Genomic DNA, 20738 nt, shown 5'->3' on the forward strand with positions numbered 1-20738 from the left:
AAGGGCGATCCTGCATTATTCATCAGGTTTATTCTAACTGGACCATATAATGCTAAATAAATACTTTTATATACTACATAAAGCCATTAACTCATCAAAAAAGTGCTTTCTGTTGTAATAAATTAAATTAGCTGTGGGGTCATTAACATAGAAACAATTTTCTTTGGAAAACCAAGTGGCAACAAACAGGTTAGTTACAGTGGGGCAAAAAAGTATTTAGTCAGCCACCGATTGTGCAAGTTCCCCCACCTAAAATGATGACAGAGGTCAGTAATTTGCACCAGAGGTACACTTCAACTGTGAGAGACAGAATGTGAAAAAAAAAATCCATGAATCCACATGGTAGGATTTGTAAAGAATTTATTCGTAAATCAGGGTGGAAAATAAGTATTTGGTCAATAACAAAAATACAACTCAATACTTTGTAACATAACCTTTGTTGGCAATAACAGAGGTCAAACGTTTACTATAGGTCTTTACCAGGTTTGCACACACAGTAGCTGGTATTTTGGCCCATTCCTCCATGCAGATCTTCTCGAGAGCAGTGATGTTTTGGGGCTGTCGCCGAGCAACACGGACTTTCAACTCCCGCCACAGATTTTCTATGGGGTTGAGGTCTGGAGACTGGCTAGGCCACTCCAGGACTTTCAAATGCTTCTTACGGAGCCACTCCTTTGTTGCCCGGGCGGTGTGTTTTGGATCATTGTCATGTTGGAAGACCCAGCCTCGTTTCATCTTCAAAGTTCTCACTGATGGAAGGAGGTTTTGGCTCAAAATCTCACAATACATGGCCCCATTCATTCTGTCCTTAACACGGATCAGTCGTCCTGTCCCCTTGGCAGAAAAACAGCCCCATAGCATGATGTTTCCACCCCCATGCTTCACAGTAGGTATGGTGTTCTTGGGATGCAACTCAGTATTCTTCTTCCTCCAAACACGACGAGTTGAGTTTATACCAAAAAGTTCTACTTTGGTTTCATCTGACCACATGACATTCTCCCAATCCTCTGCTGTATCATCCATGTGCTCTCTGGCAAACTTCAGACGGGCCTGGACATGCACTGGCTTCAGCAGCGGAACACGTCTGGCACTGCGGGATTTGATTCCCTGCCGTTGTAGTGTGTTACTGACGGTGACCTTTGTTACTTTGGTCCCAGCTCTCTGCAGGTCATTCACCAGGTCCCCCCGTGTGGTTCTGGGATCTTTGCTCACCGTTCTCATGATCATTTTGACCCCACGGGATGAGATCTTGCGTGGAGCCCCAGATCGAGGGAGATTATCAGTGGTCTTGTATGTCTTCTATTTTCTGATGATTGCTCCCACAGTTGATTTTTTCACACCAAGCTGCTTGCCTATTGTAGATTCACTCTTCCCAGTCTGGTGCAGGTCTACAATACTTTTCCTGGTGTCCTTCGAAAGCTCTTTGGTCTTGGCCATGGCGGCGTTTGGAGTCTGACTGTTTGAGGCTGTGGACAGGTGTCTTTTATACAGATGATGAGTTCAAACAGGTGCCATTCATACAGGTAACGAGTGGGGGACAGAAAAGCTTCTTACAGAAGACGTTACAGGTCTGTGAGAGCCAGAGATTTTCCTTGTTTGAGGTGACCAAATACTTATTTTCCACCCTGATTTACAAATAAATTCTTTACAAATCCTACCATGTGAATTCATGGATTTTTTTTTCACATTCTGTCTCTCACAGTTGAAGTGTACCTCTGGTGCAAATTACTGACCTCTGTCATCATTTTAAGTGGGGGAACTTGCACAATCGGTGGCTGACTAAATACTTTTTTGCCCCACTGTATCTGCTGTTTGCACTGTGGAGACATGTTTTCCTTATAGGAGAAATAACAGGAAGTACTCATCAGGTGATTTTAAGGTCAATTTGGGTCATGGTTAAGATTATGGTTAGACAAGTAGTAAATATGGTTAAGACTAGAGAAAGTCTTCAAAAAATGATATAATGCCCCATTGATACACTACTGTATGTGTGTGTGGTGTGTGTACTTGATCTTACATTCTGTATGCTGATGGTGAGGTCGGTCTTGAAGTGATTAAAGTCCTTTGCCAACTCGTAGCCATGGTGATAGTAGGTGAAAAGGCCTTGAAGAAATGCCAACAGCTACAGGAAGAAGAAAAAAAAACAGAATGAAGGTAAAGATTTAAAAAAGATGAACAACACGGGGATAGGGGAAAATGTACATCAGAAAAAATGAATGCACGTGTCTGAGTGGAGGAAAGAAAACATAACAGGAAGACTGAGCAAGAGGTTGACAATTTAGAAGAAGTAAGGGAAAACAGGGAATACCTCAACAAAAGTTAGCACTGAGTAGCTAATGTGCTTGGTTATCTTAAAGTGTGACTATAACACAAATCACTGCTACAAAAAGAAAGTTTGTGTGCAACATCTTTAAAGAAGAAGAAGAACTTTTTTTAGTAGCATCTTACAGGCTCCACAAAGTCAAACATCTTCCTCTCTTGGACTTCCTGCACCTTGAAGACGTATTCCAAAGAAACCTCGTAGAAATGCTGCCTCACGTTATCTACCTGGTTGTCCGCCTACAACAGAGAAGGAAATTAAGGAAACTGACACACCGATAATCAAGGGTTACACGTAAAACCTGCTCGCTCAGAGAAACCAGCAAGGTCTAAACTCAGACACGGCATCTTACCTCAAGTAGATGTGCCTCTTTCTTCTTTGCTGAGAGGCTAAGGTGCTTTTCCAGTACTGCACAATACTTCTCCGTCTCTTTGTCATATTTTTTCTTGGCGTCCTGTCACAGGGGGGAAAAATTAAAAATAAAATACAAATCTTTTGACTGAGTTTAACGAAACTGTCTCAACACTTGTACCGGGGAGTTTTTCCTCCAGTTTTAATAAACCAACACATGTACTGTAGTATATTTTAGCAGTTATCTGCAGTCAGGATTTGAGAACAGGGAGCACAGCAAAACTTCATATAATGCAGATTTCTTTTAGCTTTCTAATAACAAATTCCCTTTTTTTAGGGAGTAAAGCAATGAATATTTTCCTCCAGGGAGCACAGCTGGTTATTAAACAACAGACTGTTTCATCAGAAATGAGATCAGCGACATGAGAGACAGACATGTTTTGATAGATGATGAGCCTGGGACAGAGAGCTCAGGGTGTGTGTTTATGGAATGAAAGCAACAGAAAGAAACTGTTACACAGGCAATGTTGGAATTACCAGTCAGATTAGGATCATTAAACTTAAAAACGTGTCACTTCAACAGGAAGATAGAGATAGCAGTACAGTAAGACGCATAAAGAGAAACCAGCCTGTTAATCTTATTTACTTTTGAAGCAACAAACTGGGGTATGAGAGAAGTGCTTACTGAATGTGAATACTTGACACTTCTGTTCTAAATGATATATATACACAAGACAAAACAATATATATTCAATTGTTTGGTCATTAAACAAAAAATAACTTGGACTTATTTCAAAAGTCAAAGAGAAATTTCTGAACATCAGTGAGCCGCATGTGCATTTGCTGATTTCATTTTGCCTTTATTATTCCTTTTAACCATTTCTTTAACAACGCTGGAACTGGCACTAAAATAATACGATGTGTACTGTAAGATGATCTCTGCTCACTGCCGAGCTGGTTTCAGCAACAAGAAGCTAAGTGCTCTTGGCCAGAGGAGGAACAGACAGCAGCTGCGGAAAGCATCAGAAATGATGAACGCCCCTCTAAACAACAAGGCCTCTGTTTAAAGTCTGCCTCTCTGGTTTGTCATATTCTCTGCGGAAATCATGTCTGAAACGAGTGTCGTGGCAGCCCTCTCCCATGTGTTCATTATTAGAGATTTCATTACAGCCTTTTGAAAAATTTGAAACTAAAAAAAAAAAGACAGGCTTCCTTTGTGAAAGGAATTCATTTGCGTGAGACAAATCATCAGGAAAGGTTTTATAACATTAAAATGACTTGTTTCTATTTTCCCTAACGCTTGGGTTAAAAAGTTAAAGGTGTTAAACTTCATTTACTTTAGGTTACTTCCACCCTCAGCCAGCAGGTGGCAGTGTCTTCACAGTATGATAAAATGTCTTCCTTTTTTATTTATTTAATTTTTCCCAGAAATATAAGGTAATTGAAAATGTTTTGATGCAAGACCATACCCCACCAGACTGACTCATCACAGATCAAATCAGGTTCTTTTGCAACAGTTACATAGAAGTCCCAGTCAAATCTAAAGCCAACAAATGCACCAACAATCCTTTGTTTACAAGACGTGCATTATTAAAACACACCTTTTTAACAAAAGCAGCACTTGCTGTCACTCGCAGCAACTTGGAATGACTTTAAAGTGGATAACTGACAACAAACACAAGAGCAAAGTGATTCCTGACAACGTATTCTCAACAACTAAAAGGATTTCTGGAAATGATGATGTTCTCAGTGCGTTTTAACAGAAATCCGTCATTGTTGCATGAGTGAAGTGTTTTTATACAAAAAGACCTTGAATTGCAAACAGCTTTTTTTTTTTTTATTTAGTCTTACACTTAAGCTCTATGTAAAGACTTCTTGTCTAATGTTTCCTACTGGCTGCAGTAATCTGATTGGTGTGAATTCCTCTGTGAATAAGATTAGAATCTGAACCTTGAGTTTTCCTTAAATAAACTGTGATGTGTAACCCCCCCCACACACACACATTTTAAACATATTTATCTTTTATCTGTTAGCCATTCGCTGCTATTTTGGTCAAACTGGTCCCGTGCAAGACGGCTGCCAGCTCTGTAGCTTTGGGACAAGGTGAAACTGTGCCAGGCCAAGATATTATCGGTTCTTTTGGGGCTAAACTAGGATTAGTGCATCACTCGCGGTGACTTAACTGAAGTGATTATGCTTCACACTTTAATCTGACCATAATGTCAAAATCAGACAGTGACCTGCAACATGGGCATGTTTTAATAGATCATGTACTGATAAAACACTGAATGCATCAGGGGAACCCCCTGCCGCCCTATGGCTAATGACAGCATGGAGCAAGCACACCATGACCCTATATAAGGAGATTAAAGACGCTGGGGCGTGGTATATTTACCGCACAGGGGCCGGCGTTATTTAAAAATGTACAGTTCAGTGTTCATCCTTTATCTTTTTAAAGGATTTCTATTTTTCTGGAGTGTGAAAAAATAAAAATTAACACAATCATAACATCAAAAAACTTTGTATACTTATGTTTTACTTCTATAGAATAAGAAGCAAATGAAGAGATTTAAGCACACTTTTAAAAAAATAGATAAATAAATCACACACAGACCTGCTAGAGGGAGCCCAGCCTGCATGTAAGAGGGAATCAGTGATTTATGGCAGCATTTATGTCTTCCTCTAATCTCTTATCCAGGTCATTTAGTAATGGTTCAGACCTTAACATACACCCATCACGTAAGGAGAGGGAGACCCTGAGCCTCGTGTGAAGTGTGCTGCCTTTTATTCCAAGCATACATGAAAAGCACCTATTAGTTCCATGTCACTGTGCAGCGGTAACAACAACTGTAACTAAACTCATGTGTTTGAGTTCCAAACACGAAATTTTATCATCAAAATAAAATCTTTAAGCATTGTACTTTATATTTCTTCTATTCTATCATTGGTGTATTTGGAAATTCTTAAAGGCTGTCCTGTATTCTGAACCATCTCTCTACAACTCTACAAACTATATAGCCAATTTTTTTAAAAATGCATCGAGACACTCTCTGGTAAATATAGTATAATTATAGTATATTATTGTATTAAAGTCAGATATTATGCAGTAATGCTAACCAGGTGAGTAAACTGGAGTGTTTCTCTGGATTAAAAATCTTGTACATGCATCTACTCTAACAGTTTCTGCAAATTATTCCTAGAGCATCAGACACACATGTAGTCCAAAGTCTTGGGCCGCTGAAGGTTCTTACCCTAGATCAGCTATAATGCCATGATCTTACCAAGCAACTGCCTAGCAATGGGCTAAAATATCACGTTTTTAGTATTTACTCACCTGTAAAGGATTTGTATTGTGTTTATTTTGTGAGAAAAGCTGAATTTTGAATGATATATTGTGACACCATCACACTGCTCAAATGACCCGTTTTTAGACTTTATGCACGTACAGCACCTTATATGAAAATGTGCTATTGCTTTAATTTTACAACAATAATGTCTTATTCATATCCGCATATACTTAATTATGCATGATATACTATGATATTATCATGCTGCCAGGCTACCACCTATCAATGGGCTTAAATGACCTCTTTTCAATGTATAAACAAAATCCACCTCCTCTAATCATTTAAATTTTCTAAACGTGATTACATATTGCGGTTTACCAACAGCTAAACAGGCCAGACAATGGGCATGTATTGTGGTAAAGCAAAGTTTCAAAATCGAAGGCATTGCATTCACGAGTTAATGTGAAACTGTATGCATGTGTCCCTGGCAACTAGCAAAAGGCACAAAAAACAATAAAAACGAGAACAAAAAAAAGAGAGAAAAATCTGAATGTTTTTCTGATCTGTATGTTTTGAGTAGGTGCTGTCTGACACAGATCCTTTAATAGCTCCAGGAGCACTAAAGGCCATTATTGATTTATTCTTCATGCTAGCATACATGTATCAATACAAACCCACAGCTCATGTACAGTTAAAAGTCATTTCTGTGGCCCATGTACTGTCACCCTTCTTACCTTGGCTGCACTGATTTGCTCTTTCCTGAACCGCTCCAGCGGCAAAATTAACACATCATTGGCATTCTCGATCTACAAGGCAGATATACACACCATAAAAATCCATGTTACAGACACGCCAGTATACACCAGGTATTTTAATATTTGTATCATTTGTACCAGCAGTTTCTATCACAGCCGCCAGTCATTTTCTGGAGAGGACTAATGTTTCCGTGGTTATAAAAGACCAAACGTTCACTCTCATTAAGAATAACCTATAATATAGACAATATAGCTAGATAGGTCACTCACCATTCGTGTCCGTTCATCCTCCAGGTTCTGTAAAACTGCTGCAAACTCCTGAAGTGACTTGGCTAGGGACAGTCATGTTGGTAGATGGGGTGAACGAGAAAGAGACAAAAGAGATCATTGAAAATAAAAATGAGGCAGAAAGGCAAAGCACTGCTATTTTTAATGCTGATAAAGAGCGAGACAAAAAAAAGATGCAAGGGAAAAGCATCGAACAGAATACAGCTATCGGGGAGTAAAGAGGTTAAAGGTGCTTTGTTTCTGCTTCGGTACCACTTATTTAGAGGTTTCGAAATGTTTCTAAACTCATGACATAGCAGAGTAATTAACTGGAAATGAAACCGCAACTTAAAGGGTTTGTTTCTATGGTGCTTTCACAGTCAGCATGGATCGGTGCAAGGTTACCCCATTCACTGGCAAACGAGCCACAGCTACATTGTTCAGGTCAGAGTTTCCACTTCAATTGCCTCTGACCCTGTCCAACACTTCACACACAGACTTGTTCTTCAGGCACACTGAGCGCACCTCAAGTAATTGAAGAGTGTGCCTGCAGAACATGTGTTCCGAACATGTGTTCCTTATGCACAGGCATGCAGAAATTGTATGCGCACTGTGATAATCCATTCCACAGTTATCCATTTTATCCTCATTAACATCAAACTTCATGTTTCTGTAAATTATAGGTTTTGTATTTGGCTATTAAAAAGTAGGTGCAGGCCTTAAACGTCCAGGTTTGAGTGGAATCTAATGGCAGAAATGTGATATAATTGTAGTTGTGTTTTAATTAGCGTAGAATTGAATTTTTAGTGTAGGAGACAATTTACAGAGGGCCTTTTCCATTTTGTGTTTTAGCACCAACTCTAGCATCACCAGAACACAGAAATTAATCAGGGTGCAATCTGTACTGTCAGCTGACACTACACCCTACACATGGCTTCTTTCATCCATTATTAGTCCAAGTACAGATAACCAGACCACAGCCCTCCCTCCCCTGTCACCTACTTTAACTGTTCCAAGGGGACATCAAAGCACTCCCAAGCCAGCCGGGAAATGTAATCTCTCCAATGTGTCCTGGGTCAGCTCTGAGGTCTCCAGCTACAGGGACAAGCCCAAAACACAGCACCTCGGAAGCATCCCAATCAGATGCCCAAACCACCTCAACTGGCACCTTTTGATGTGGAGGAGTAGCAGCTCTACTCTAAATTCCTCCCAAATGGCTGGGCTCCTCACTCTATCTAGGAGTGCTCAGACATCCTACAGAGGAAGCTCATTTCTGCCACCTGTGATCTGACACCCACAACTCACAGCCAAAGGTGAAGGTAGGAATGTAGATCAACTGGTAAACTGGCGGCTTTGCTTTCATGCTCATCTCTCTCTCCACAACAGGAAGGTACGACATCCAGATTACTGCTGACAATATGTGTGTCCATCTCCCCCTTCCTTCTCCCCTCACTTGTGAACAAGACCCTAAAATTCTTTAACTCCCACACTTAGAGCAGCAACTCAAGACTTTGAGGTGCTAATTCCCATCCCTGCTGCTTCAGATTTGGCTGCAAACCTCCCAACCACAAGCTGGAGGTCATCATTCAGTGAAGCCAACATAACCACATCATCTGCAAAAAGGAGAGATGACATCCAGAGAGAGACCACAGAATCTAACACCATCCACCCTGGGCTACAAATTCAGTCCATAACAATTATAACCAAAATCCATGACAGATGAAAGCCCTGGTGGCGTATAATACTCGCAAACAAATGTGTCCGACTTATTGAGACAATGCAGACAAAGTTCTTTCTACAAATAAATCCTGATGTCTTAAAAATAGTATAAAATTGTAATACGGCTCTTATTATGCAATCAAAACTTGACGATTAATCTAAACTCTTTCATGTTGACACATTGACGTAAATCAGTACCTATTGTTTTTTTCCACATTGTTCTAAGAGGACTTATTATAGCATCAGAGAGATGAAGATGGGTTTTGACATGAGTCTCGCCATGAATAGCCTAACAGCAACAGTGCTGCAATCCAGCTGAGCACCAAGCTGTTCAGGAAAGATAGCCAGCGATAGTGAAACAACAGCAGGGTTGTAGGTCAGAATCAGGGCAGCAAAGAGCTGCAGACTGACACAGAGAGGGTGTGGTGACTGCACAGACTCTCACACAGCAGGCTGTTTGAGCAGAAACAGCCGGATGAGTTCTGGGAACTCATATTTTACACACCAATATCACAAACTTTTGTGTAATGACATTTTATTTCATGAAATAACTACAACATTTATGAAGACTAACTGTAGCTATCAAAAATAATGAAATTATACCGAAAGGGCTGCAAAATCTGAGCCAATGTCCAGTTTTTTCCTTGTTTTACAGTGTTACTATTAGACTGTCCATCAGCTGCTGATAATCATTTCAATTTTTGAACTATTTTAAGCCACAAGTCAGATGGATCAAAATTACACCCGTTTTCAAAATGTGCCAGTAGTTTTATTAAGTACAGAATAAGCTTTGATATTTTAACAAAAATAGCATATTCAGGGCAGATACCTAATCTGAGACTCATCAGTTTCCTGTCCAGCAGCACTAAAATGAAAATCAAGCTGACCTTGAAGTCAACGCTGATTTGGCTATTCTATTTTAGTGACGAGACATGATACAACATCATTTGATGTCTATTTAGAGGCTTTCCTCTTCTGGTGCACCGAATGTATTGGATTTCACATCCGCACACTCACCTATGCACATCTCATCATCCGTCTCAGCATCTCCAATGCACTGGAATTTAAAGTCATTGAGAGAGTCAGCAAACTTCCTCTTCGCTGTCGACAGACCTGAGAGAACAGAAAAAATAAGAACGTTAAGGTCGTATTTTATGGTGGTCCACCTCACTTTAAGTGAGTTTGTAATAATGTAATAACAAGCTGTACCGAAAAATCTTAATCTGAACTCTAGAAAACCTAGTTCTAAATAATGTGATAAGATTATGGACGAGAATAGCTGTTTTGTCCTGATTATACTTTTAATGCAGGTACTGAAAGTGAGTGGAAAGGCGGACAACACGAGTGGGTCCCCTGTGGCATCAGTGATGGAGGTTGACAGCTCATATATTTGTGTGTGTTCGTGCTGAAAAGTGCAAAAAAAAAAAAGTTCCGTTCGACTTAAGTCACATTAGCCAGGCGAGGAACTGAAAAGCCTTAGACAGCTGGATGCTTCAAATAATACATGAGGCGCTAAGAGCTCCTAGGAGACAGACACTCACGGCGAGCTTGGCTTCCCTTGCATTTAAACTCAACGCAGGGTCACCTCCACTACAACATTTCCTGTTGCTTGACTGGCTTAGGTCAGCAACATTCAAAGGATCACGATGAAATAGTGGAAGGATGACGAGGAAGACACAAAAAAGAAACAGACTTCACATAACTTTCTTGTAAATCGCATGCTGTGGAACAGCACCCTGCAACAATGGCTTGCTCGCCATTCTGACACCGACCCCGAAGGAATGGATTAAAATAATTATCATTTTATACTGAATAAAGTGTTCTTTTACTTTAACATTCAAAAAAAGAAAAGAAACTTATGCATGACGCGGTCAGCTTCAGCAGGGAAACCCACGACGATAGGGAGGAGGACAAAATTTATACAAAAGCTACACAAGCAAATATGTATTTGTGGCATTTTGTAAAATAAAGATAGAAAGTATAATTAAATCCAGGCAAGGAAGGAAAATAAAAAAAAACACAAGAGGAGAGATCAAGAGTTTCATGAAAATGCGCATGGGAGTCAGGGAAAGGACAGCAAGCGCAGACAGAAGAAAGACAGAGTAATTGGCCATGTTCAAGTAAATACCACTGCTCCTCCGTGTAGATCAGTGCAGTTTGCCAGTCACAGAAATGAAACGCAGGCCCAGCAGCTCCGCTTAAATGTGCTGCCAGAAAAACGTGCACGCTGGCAGAGAGAAACGCACACAGACCACTTTCTCTCTCCGGACTGACTCAAAAAAACATTTAGGATGTCCGTGAGCAGTGAGTCACAGTGGCCCTGTGTCATCAAAATAACTAAAGTATGACCAAAATGAGACCACACTCCAAACTTGAAGGATAAACTGCGGTTTTACGGTGCCAGTCAGTGTCCAAAAAACAAAACAACCCACTGTACTTTCACAGTATTTCCCCAATTCTCAATATTTTGCTGCAATTACATAACAGAAATCATGTGACATATTTTAATAAAATTAAATATATAACAATGTTTAAAGGTAAACATGTATATAGCGAAGCAAATATGTTTTTCCAATAGAAAATGGCAATGAAAACCAAATGTCGTCTATAATGTCATATTGCCAGTGAATTTACAGCATAAATAACTAACTAATATAAGTAGCATACATAAAGTAATATAACCTTTTCTTCAGTCGTTTTGAAAGCCAGCAGGTCTCAGCTCTCAAACGTTTCAGGGTGTTTTTAGGTTTCAATGATTAAACATGCTGTTTTCAGGCTTTATAATCACTGCCATTACATATTGGCAAATGAGGCTGCACTGAGTGATCTCAGGTATCTATGAGCCAGATCTTAGGTAACCGAGGCGCCTGCTTTCTATCACACATTTCAGTAAACTTACTTATTTGTTTTGTGTAGTAGCATGGGTGATTTATTTTCAGCACGGGTGGCCTCAGCGGGAATCACATCCAGCCCTGGCAATAGTGACATCACATCTACTGAGCTGTATAAAACCATATCTCTCTCTACACTCTCTCATTCTTACGTCTCCTCTCTCTTATTTTTGGCCTCCACCTCCCTTAGGTCTCCTTTTTGACAGTTTCTTTTTCCCCCTCCTTTATTCCCACTGACAGTTCTTCTCAGCACCCCGTGAGTGAAACGTGCCCATCGATGATTTCTCCTCTCCGGCTTCAGCCACTCTGTGTGCTCTCCTGCACACAAATCACAACTAACCACAAACTAAACACACACACACTCAGTGCCCCTTTCTGATTTTGCATATTTAAACACTTACATGTTTCAGAGCATTGAACAAATTCTAACATTAGACAACCTGGAGCAAGATAAACTGAATAAATACAAAAGGCAGTTCTTAAATGGTGATTTTTAATTTTCTTAAAGGGAAAAAAAAACAAAACTATCCAAACCTTCCTGACCCCATGAAAAAAGTATATCACTTGATAAGTATGTCAGCAGAAAAATCAGCACTTTCCATCCAGGGAAGAACTGGAAGCCCATAAACAGAACATAAAAAGAACTAAAGGTTTGAACACAACATGAAGTTTTATTCCTCCTAGAAATCTCATTTTCATGTCATGGAAACCCCAAGCACGTCGACAAATACATTATAAACACCAGTGTGTAGCACACTAGATAAAGTAGACAACTCATATGCTGCAAGGCTATTGCAGAGGCCTGAGTTCAAATCTGGCCCCAAGGCCATTCACTGCATGTCTTCCCCGGTCTTTCTCCCAGCCGTTATTGTCCTATTGAAATAAAAATTTTAAAAAAGTAATATTACTAGCCTTAAGAAGAATTCCTTCGAGAAATCTTATCTCCTAGATAAGATCTTTCAGGTTTTCTAAGAGAAAATTGAAACGGACACTGTTTTTGTTATTTGTAGCAAAGTATCATCATTAAGACAGGACAAAAATAATTTGATATAATTGCATTATTTTTCAGACACACCATCATAGCACTTTTGCATGAAAGTTTAAGGTTTGTTTCCCCCTTGAATCACTTAAAAATGTGACGGAAAAATAAAAATCAAAGTGCGAAATTCTGTTTAACCTACTTTCCCTTGGAGAGTCTCACTCTACACTTTGGCAAACAGCGTGATAAGGTAACTTTTTACTCTGGCTCATAAATACAGATACGCATCAGGAGTGGACCAGTGGATAGTCAGCATTTTTGGCAGCAATGACACAACAGGACACACATAAATCCACATATATATTCACACATTTATGCACGCGCACATACACGTGTCAGTCCCATGCGGGTCTCTCGGCTTATATGAACCATGTTTTCAAATCAAAACCACATTGTTGGCTGATGAGATTCTGTAAAATCCTGCCAACACAAAGGAATCACTATAAAACAAAAAAAATGAATCACACCACAACAAGTACATTGTCCAGAAAGCTTTAGGAAAAGGGAAAGTCTACTTACAGATGTAGCAAGAAGTGATGCTTGCCATTTATGGCATCCAATTTAATGCAGTAAGACACATGTTCAAGCTCCAGGTTAAAAGAAAGGTTGTAACTGGCTGACAGGCTGAGCTATAACACTGGTCAGTCATTTGTACACATGAGTCCAATTTCTGGCTAGGTACTAAAAAGGAAAGGGAAAAGTAGATGGTTTACATTACTAAAGTTATACAAAAACTATTAACACGATAGCAGACTATGTGCTTCAAAATTTTGGGCTGCTTGTTGCTACTTTTAACCACCAAACAGAACTGAACTGCATGTTTGCCACTACAGCACTGTCCCATTGTCGTTATTAGTGCATAGGTCAGCTGTCAATGTGATAAAAATCTTAAAATTCTACGAGAAAATATGTAAACCATTTTAAATATGCTGAATCAGATTAGAAGCTAAAATAAAAACACACAGTTGGATGTGTTGATGCCCTGTCGTCAGTATGTGTGTATTTGTATGTGCGCGCCTGTATGTCTGTGCCCAGGCAGGAAGGACAGCAAAAGACAAGGACAACTAAAAATAGATGACCCTGTTGACACTTGCCTCTCCGTCTTTTCTCTCACACTCACAGGACAAAATTCCTGCCATGCTTCGCTCCTTTAATTCTGAGCTTAAGACACCAACGAAAAAGAGAAACACAAACGGAAACACACAAACATGCACCGATAGGACAAACGCCCTGCTGCAAGAGAACTCCACAAGAACAGTTTGATGAACATGATGATGAAGACATGGCCTCCAAACTCCACCCATCCATCAATCGAGCTCTTCTGCAGGAATATTATGGTGCTGCCAAAGCAACCCAGATATTTAGTAGCCCAAGGGCTCCTCTCAGCTGGGACATGCCTGAACTTCCTCGCCTAAGACGCAATCTCATCAGAAGCACTTCAACTAACTTTGTTTGGAGGAGTACTCTGAACCCCTCCTGAATGACTGCCACTCTATAATTAGGGGTAAGCTAAGACACACTTAGCTTTTTCTTTCAGGCACTAATCAGAGCACTCATGAACAAATGTAAAAAGAAAATGTGGGAAGGCGGCTTTTTGAACATATGCAAGTACGGCTGGACCATATCATACCATTCACGGTAATACCGGTATAATGCTAGGTAATGGTAAGAAAATGAAATATCGCGATAGAATATGGATAAAACGCGCATGCGCCAGTGCCTTTGTTTTCATACGTACATGGCGAAAAAAGCATGGCGGCAACGGAGAATGAGAAGGGCGAAGGCGGAGCATTGAACGAAACAGATGAACCAGAATTGGTTTGTAAAAATGGTGCAACTTCAGTGGTGTGGAACTGGTTTGGCTTTCGTCCGTCAGACACACCACAGCACATTTTTTTGGTAGAGCATGCAAGCGGGCCGTCGTTATTACAGTTCTTACCGAACCAATTTTATGTGGTACACAGCGCTCAAAAATCTGTCAAAAAATGTTTTAGTACGACTTTGCTGAGCTACGAAGCCGCACCACTCGATGGATTGTCGGAGCATTATGGCTACCGTAGTCAGGAGCCTCGCTGAGTATTACGTACTGTGTATTACGTACTGTGTATTATGTGCGTATAACCTCTTTTTCAATTTCCACTGGAAATGCCTTTTGGTTAAACTGTCAGCAAGGAATTTGCATTTGCACTGTTCAATTTTTATATAGCTTAAATGCACATAAGAAACAGCTGCTTGTTAAAAATACATTGATGGGGGGTTTTTTGCACTAATAAAGTTGTGGAGTTGTAAAGTATTTTGTCTTGCGTCAATTATATCGTCAGTTATATCGTTATAGAAAATTTTCAAATATATATCGTGATAAATATTTTGTCAAAATTGGATAAAATCACTTTTAAAGACAGTACTCTGAGTCACAGTGGAAAATCTCACTGCAAAAGTAGAAAAATCCTCTCAGTGCTGCATTTTAACAAAGGTATTTGTATGACAGTGACTTGGATACTGCTGAAATGTTGCATCTTACTCAAAAAACACAGAGAAACACACACACAGAGCACTGTAAGCTACACAAAAGGAATCTGTAATTAACCACAACCATGCAGCAGCTCTACAACGGCCGCTATGTGTGTCACAAACACACACATACACGGTCAAAAGAATGGGCCTGTGTGATGTCAACAGGATATCCAACAGTAGCTTGAACTCTACAGAAGCTTTGTTCCATGAGCATGTGAATAGAAACTTTATTCATCAAGTAGGACACACACACACACACACACACACACACACACACACACACACACACACACACACACACACACAATTCATCTGGGAGACAAAGACAGATTTCAGTCTCCTCATCTAATTCTTTACATGACCCAGCAGCCAAGCAAGGAGAGGAACTGATGGACTCAATTATAGTGGAAGGAATGTAAAAATCACTACGTAGTGTACGAGGCACTGTATGGGAGTTTACATTGGGACACATATTTTTATGATGTTACTGGCAGTGTATATGTTGCATCAAGGTTAATATTGTACGAAATAAGGACCATCATTATTTTATGTTAATTTATTTATACATGTAACTTCAAAACCCTATTTTTAAAAAGTGCATATGAATAAAGCATTTTTCATAATGGCCGACTGCCAACTGTTTGACGGGAATTTGTCAGGAACTTGAAAATTAACTGTTCACAGCCTGATACGGAGGTCAAATTAAATTCTCTAACCATTTAATGCAAATTTTCTCTGTTTAAACACTGACACAGTAAAGGCCGTAGTAACACAGTCTTAGGGACTAGTTAGCAACGCCCTGCTTTTCCCCCTCTAACTAGGTGAAAAGTGTCCATGCCTCAACTAGTTGGCTTTGTAATTGGTGCAAAGAAGGTTCTGCACCAAAAACCTCCTTGTGATTGCTTTCGTCACTAGCAGTTTTCTGCAGTCACCTATAGTTTTCAATTTTGGAAGATCCCAATTTGTCTACAAACATTCACTAACTAACCCAGAAATGGAGAATGTTTGTTTCTGACCACTAACCAGTCTTTAGACTTGCATCAATGAGACTTTGGCAATTTATTTCACATTGAGTACCGGGCACAACCACAACATCATGATGCAGTCACTTATATTCGTATTGCTCACCATTAAACTGCAGGAAGCAGTTGCAGTATTCCCCTGAAAGATAGGTGTCGCCACTGAGACAGTATCCCTACATCCTATCTGATATAGGAAGAGAAGTCAACAAAACTGGAAGCAAAGACTTGGTGATAAAAACACTCGGCAAAGTCTCAAGTTTTCAGAGATTTAAATCTTCCTCTGCATATCTGTATATCTCTGAGCTTCTGTAGGGGAATACCATTAAAATGACAGTAGAAACCAACATTATCATACACTTGTGCCCTTCCATTTTCATATCCAGAGAATAAGCTAAGCTGGCTACTAGATAGTAAATGCCAAAACTGCTTTCAAATACATATAAGTGCATATTTTTTAGCTAAATCACAGATTAAAAAACAAAACAAAAATGTGTTTGAAAAGGCACACTCTTGGGCCTTGCTTCCCCTTTAGTGAACAAATAGAGAGTTTCTCATACATGAATCATTATACTGAAGACAAGATTTAACATTGGGTTTTGGCTACATTTAGGTCAGTTGTCATTTGGCAAGTAGTAGGGCTGCCACAAACGATTATTTTGATAGTCGACTAGTCACCGATTATTTATGCGATTAGTCGACTAATCAGATCATCATCCACTGGACATAAAACTACAGCTTATTGCACCAGCAGCATCTGCTCTTATATAACTATCATTAGCTTACAGCTTTAAGCTTTTAAGGTGCTAACTAAAAATAAAGACAAGATGATAGTTTATTCAATTTTAATGAAATTTGCAGATTGTTTCGGTAAAGTTTAATAAACTCCTTGCTATCTAAAATATAACAGGACACCGGAGTATATTCTCCAGCATCTCACACTTCTGATGATCAGCTGTCTGCTTGACGTTTATTCAGCTGTGTAAAAACTATAACTTTAATCTCAGCCAAACCGATTTACTCAGGAACAAATAAAATACTAAAAAAAAAAAAAAAAAAAGCCAAACAACAACATTTTTAATTTATCTAAGTGACTCATATATATTTAACCTGAGTCGCGAAAGACGGCGGTGGGTTTGAAAACAATTTGCCGGGAGTCCGGTGTTCTCACGGCGCTAGTGACCTAGCCCCCGGCTAGCTATCGAGCTAGTGGGTAACAGACATCTCCGAAAACGTCGGAGCGCTTTTGAAAATATGTGGTGTCCTGATAAACTGAGCCGATATTTGAGGTTTACACAGCTACATTCTCGCCTGAAAATATGTTAAACATTTATTTTGTGACCCAGAAAGAATAATAAGAGTAATATTAAAACTAACTAGCTACCGCCATTGTTGGAAACTAAGCTGGGCCGCGCTATGAATTCTGGGACACAGCTGCTTCTTCTTCTTCGGGGTTTAACGGCAGCTGGCATCCTTGTACATGCTGTGCTGCCATCTTCTGTTTCAGTCCGTTATTACACTCTTAAATCCTGCTATTATTCCTGCGTCTTTTGCGATCTTACAAAGCTTCAAACGACACGTCGACTATTAAATCAGTCGTCGACGATTTTGATAGTCGACGTAATCGTGACTAGTCGACAAATCGTGGCAGCCCTAGCAAGTAGTCATTAGGGTTAGTGCTAAAGCACATCTAGGAAATGAATAGAAGTCAATGTAAAGTCCTCTCCAGTGTTGCTTAGCTTGTAAGTTAATATAATTGTTACCCATTGACTCCTTATTGAATTACACCTTAAAATACATCTATCAATTAGAAACAAAACTATGCCAACAGTCAAAAAACAAAACTGTATTAATCTTATAATTATTATACCTCTATACTGCCATGTCTTACTGCATGTACTGAAGGATGCATACTATTGTATAGGGGACTCTATTTTTCCTAATTTGCCTTTGTTCTTTTATTAGTGATAGTCATGTTGAGTGACACTTTAATCAGATCTAAAGCAACAAATGCATTATCAGTGCCTTAAAGCTCATTAGTAAAGCAGACATGTCACAAGAACCAAAAATGAAAAGGAAAAGACGCCTGCAATGAGTAAACATCATCAAGCTGAGCAGGAACGTCTGTATATGGGCAGGCTTTCCTGTTGGACGCAGCACACAAGGTCAAACTGATGCGTAGTGGAGAGGAAGCACTAGTTTCACAGCAACAACAGGCCACAGAAGCAGGGAAAGTGTGAGAGCATAAAAAGGCAAGGAAGTGGAGATGGCTGTTTTTCAGGCGTTACCATGGTGAGTGCAGGTTGGGGGGGGGGAGCAAGGTTCATAGGTCACGTTGTGTCTGTCCACTCAGCTCAGCCAGCTTTATTGGAAGCTAACTGGGTAGGGCGTTCATTGTCGCACAACACAGCTCATCACTATCATTTTGAAGCATATATGGGTGATTAAGGTCAAATCTGGCCATGAGTGTAGATCCTGTTACGCATCCACATTTCATATCCGTCATCTGCTTGTAATACAACCCACCATCACAGCGGGGGGCCACAGGAAAAAACGCTCACCGCTGTCTGCTAATATTAAGTCCATACCATATAATATCTTGCCATGCATTCCCTGAGGACTGTGCGGAAACGGTTGATGTTCAGAGGTTAAATTAAGGTGGAATCAAATTCAGCCTCTTCAGTGATTAAAATATTGCAGCACAAGTGATGGTAATTTGCTTTGTGTGAAAAAACGCTATGTGAGTGTAAGAACAAAAAATGTAGAGCTTAGAGCTTTGTTATGGCATGGGAGAACGTTTGAGTTGGATGCGACGACAATAACGTCACCTTAGAGATCGAAAAAAAGAGTCAGAGATTGGCAGAGAAATGAAGAGAAAGAGAGAAAAACAGTTTAGAGTTATATTTTATATCATTCCCTCCAAAGTCCAGCCTGGCTGTCTTTACAGCAAGTATGTCATCACGACAAGCTGCTGCCAAGATGCATGAAACAACCCCCGGGCTGTAGCTTGGACTCTTTATGCTAACATCCTCACAGATGCAGGAGACACACGCATAGCCTACTTATGCAGTCTACATGGACGCAAGCACACATGCACATATAGGTTACATTTCCTTTATTAGAATGTTGTATACAGCAATACAACTAAAAGTCTGGAGCCAGACTGGTGGTCCTTGATGTCATCCTTCAGGTAAATGTTAATGCCAGCATGCAAAATGTAAGTAAATACAAAGTACAGCTAAGGTTAGTGGATTAGCTGTCATAAACAAAAATGATTACAAGTACATTTTAAAACTGATGATGGTTCAGGAGATCAAGAACTTTATTACACCTCATCAGGCTAAGACTAAATTACCTTACCAACCTTTACAATATTTGTTAGGGGTCACCCAGTTCTTGGTCTGGTTGATATTCTTTCTCCTGAAGTTGTGTAACATGGACCAGTTTATTGGTAATACGAATGTATGGCCTCTTATTAACACTAAAATGGCTGAAAAATGCCATATAATGGCTGGGCTGAGCTAAGGTTATGACTAAGATGCTTACAGTCAAAAGTAGTCTAACAATCTGCTCTAACAGACACATTTGCCCCTCTTATAATTTGTAACGGTATCTGCCGTGAAAAAGCTGTATTGCTAGTATCCATCCAATAGCTGCCAAAAACTGAAGGGGGAATATCTGAACATCTGTACAAAATTTCATGGATGGCTCCAAGGTAAGACCATGCAATGCTCAAAGAGTTTACAAAAAAGAGATTGCATCTCAGACTCTAGAGGCCTCAATTAGCATGTAGCATGTTAAAGTTAATGACAGACAAACGGCAAGACTTCTGGAAGACAGACCAAGACCAAAGAGGAGATTTTTGGCCATAATATACAGTTTAGTTCAAATCAAATACACCACATCATCACAAACACCTCATACCGACTTTCATGCACCCCTTAACCACCTTTATCCTGTTGTTGTAGAACTTCAAGTCCTCTGGTTGGTAATCACTTGACTCAGACTGAAACTGACCCGGGCATCTTGAAGCCATTGAGTCCACCATGAACTCATCTGTATACCAAAATATTCTAGAGTTAAATATAAGGCCATCTGTCCAACAGCTAAAGCTCGGCCCAAAAATGTGTCACACAGCAGGAGAACAATACAAACTTTATCAGCTTTCAACAGGCTGATAAAGAAAAGAATCAAATTGCTGCAATGGGCCAGTCAAAGTCCAGACCTCAAGTAATTTAAATGCTGTGGTCAACCTTAAGAGGGCTGCGCCTAAACAAATACCCCCAAACCTCAATGAACTAAAGCACCATTGTAAAGAAGAGTGGGCCAAAATTCATCCACCATGACGTGAGAGATTGATAAAGTCAAACAGAGACTATTGCTTCAAGTTATTGCTGCTAAAGGTGGTTCAGCAAGCAAGAATCATGGGATGTACTTACTTTAATCACAGGACTCCATGGAGACCTATCAAAGCTTTCTTTTTCACATGATTGCTTATTTTTTAAAGATCTATTCACCTTTAAATATTTCTTGTAACTTTTGAAATTACATAGAATAATTCTTTGCACTTTATTGG

General features: G+C 39.7%; 1 protein-coding gene across 4 annotated transcripts in view; it reads right to left on the minus strand.

Annotated features, from left to right (window-relative positions):
* The window catches only part of LOC308387578 (rho GTPase-activating protein 26-like), an 86172-nt gene that overhangs the window by 33855 nt on the left and 31579 nt on the right, over window positions 1–20738 (minus strand). For all 4 annotated transcript variants that reach the window (XM_080867736.1, XM_080867735.1, XM_080867737.1 and 1 more), the window contains exons 3-8: window positions 9717–9812; window positions 6984–7045; window positions 6693–6764; window positions 2673–2774; window positions 2449–2559; window positions 2018–2122 (exon numbers count right to left, since the gene is read on the minus strand). In XM_080867736.1, coding sequence (XP_080723862.1) covers window positions 2018–2122; window positions 2449–2559; window positions 2673–2774; window positions 6693–6764; window positions 6984–7045; window positions 9717–9812 — 548 coding nt within the window. The remainder of the gene's footprint in view (window positions 1–2017; window positions 2123–2448; window positions 2560–2672; window positions 2775–6692; window positions 6765–6983; window positions 7046–9716; window positions 9813–20738) is intronic.

This window comes from Rhamphochromis sp. 'chilingali' (genome assembly GCF_963969265.1).
Source record: "Rhamphochromis sp. 'chilingali' genome assembly, chromosome: 19".
NCBI classification, from domain to species: Eukaryota; Metazoa; Chordata; class Actinopteri; order Cichliformes; family Cichlidae; genus Rhamphochromis; species Rhamphochromis sp. 'chilingali'.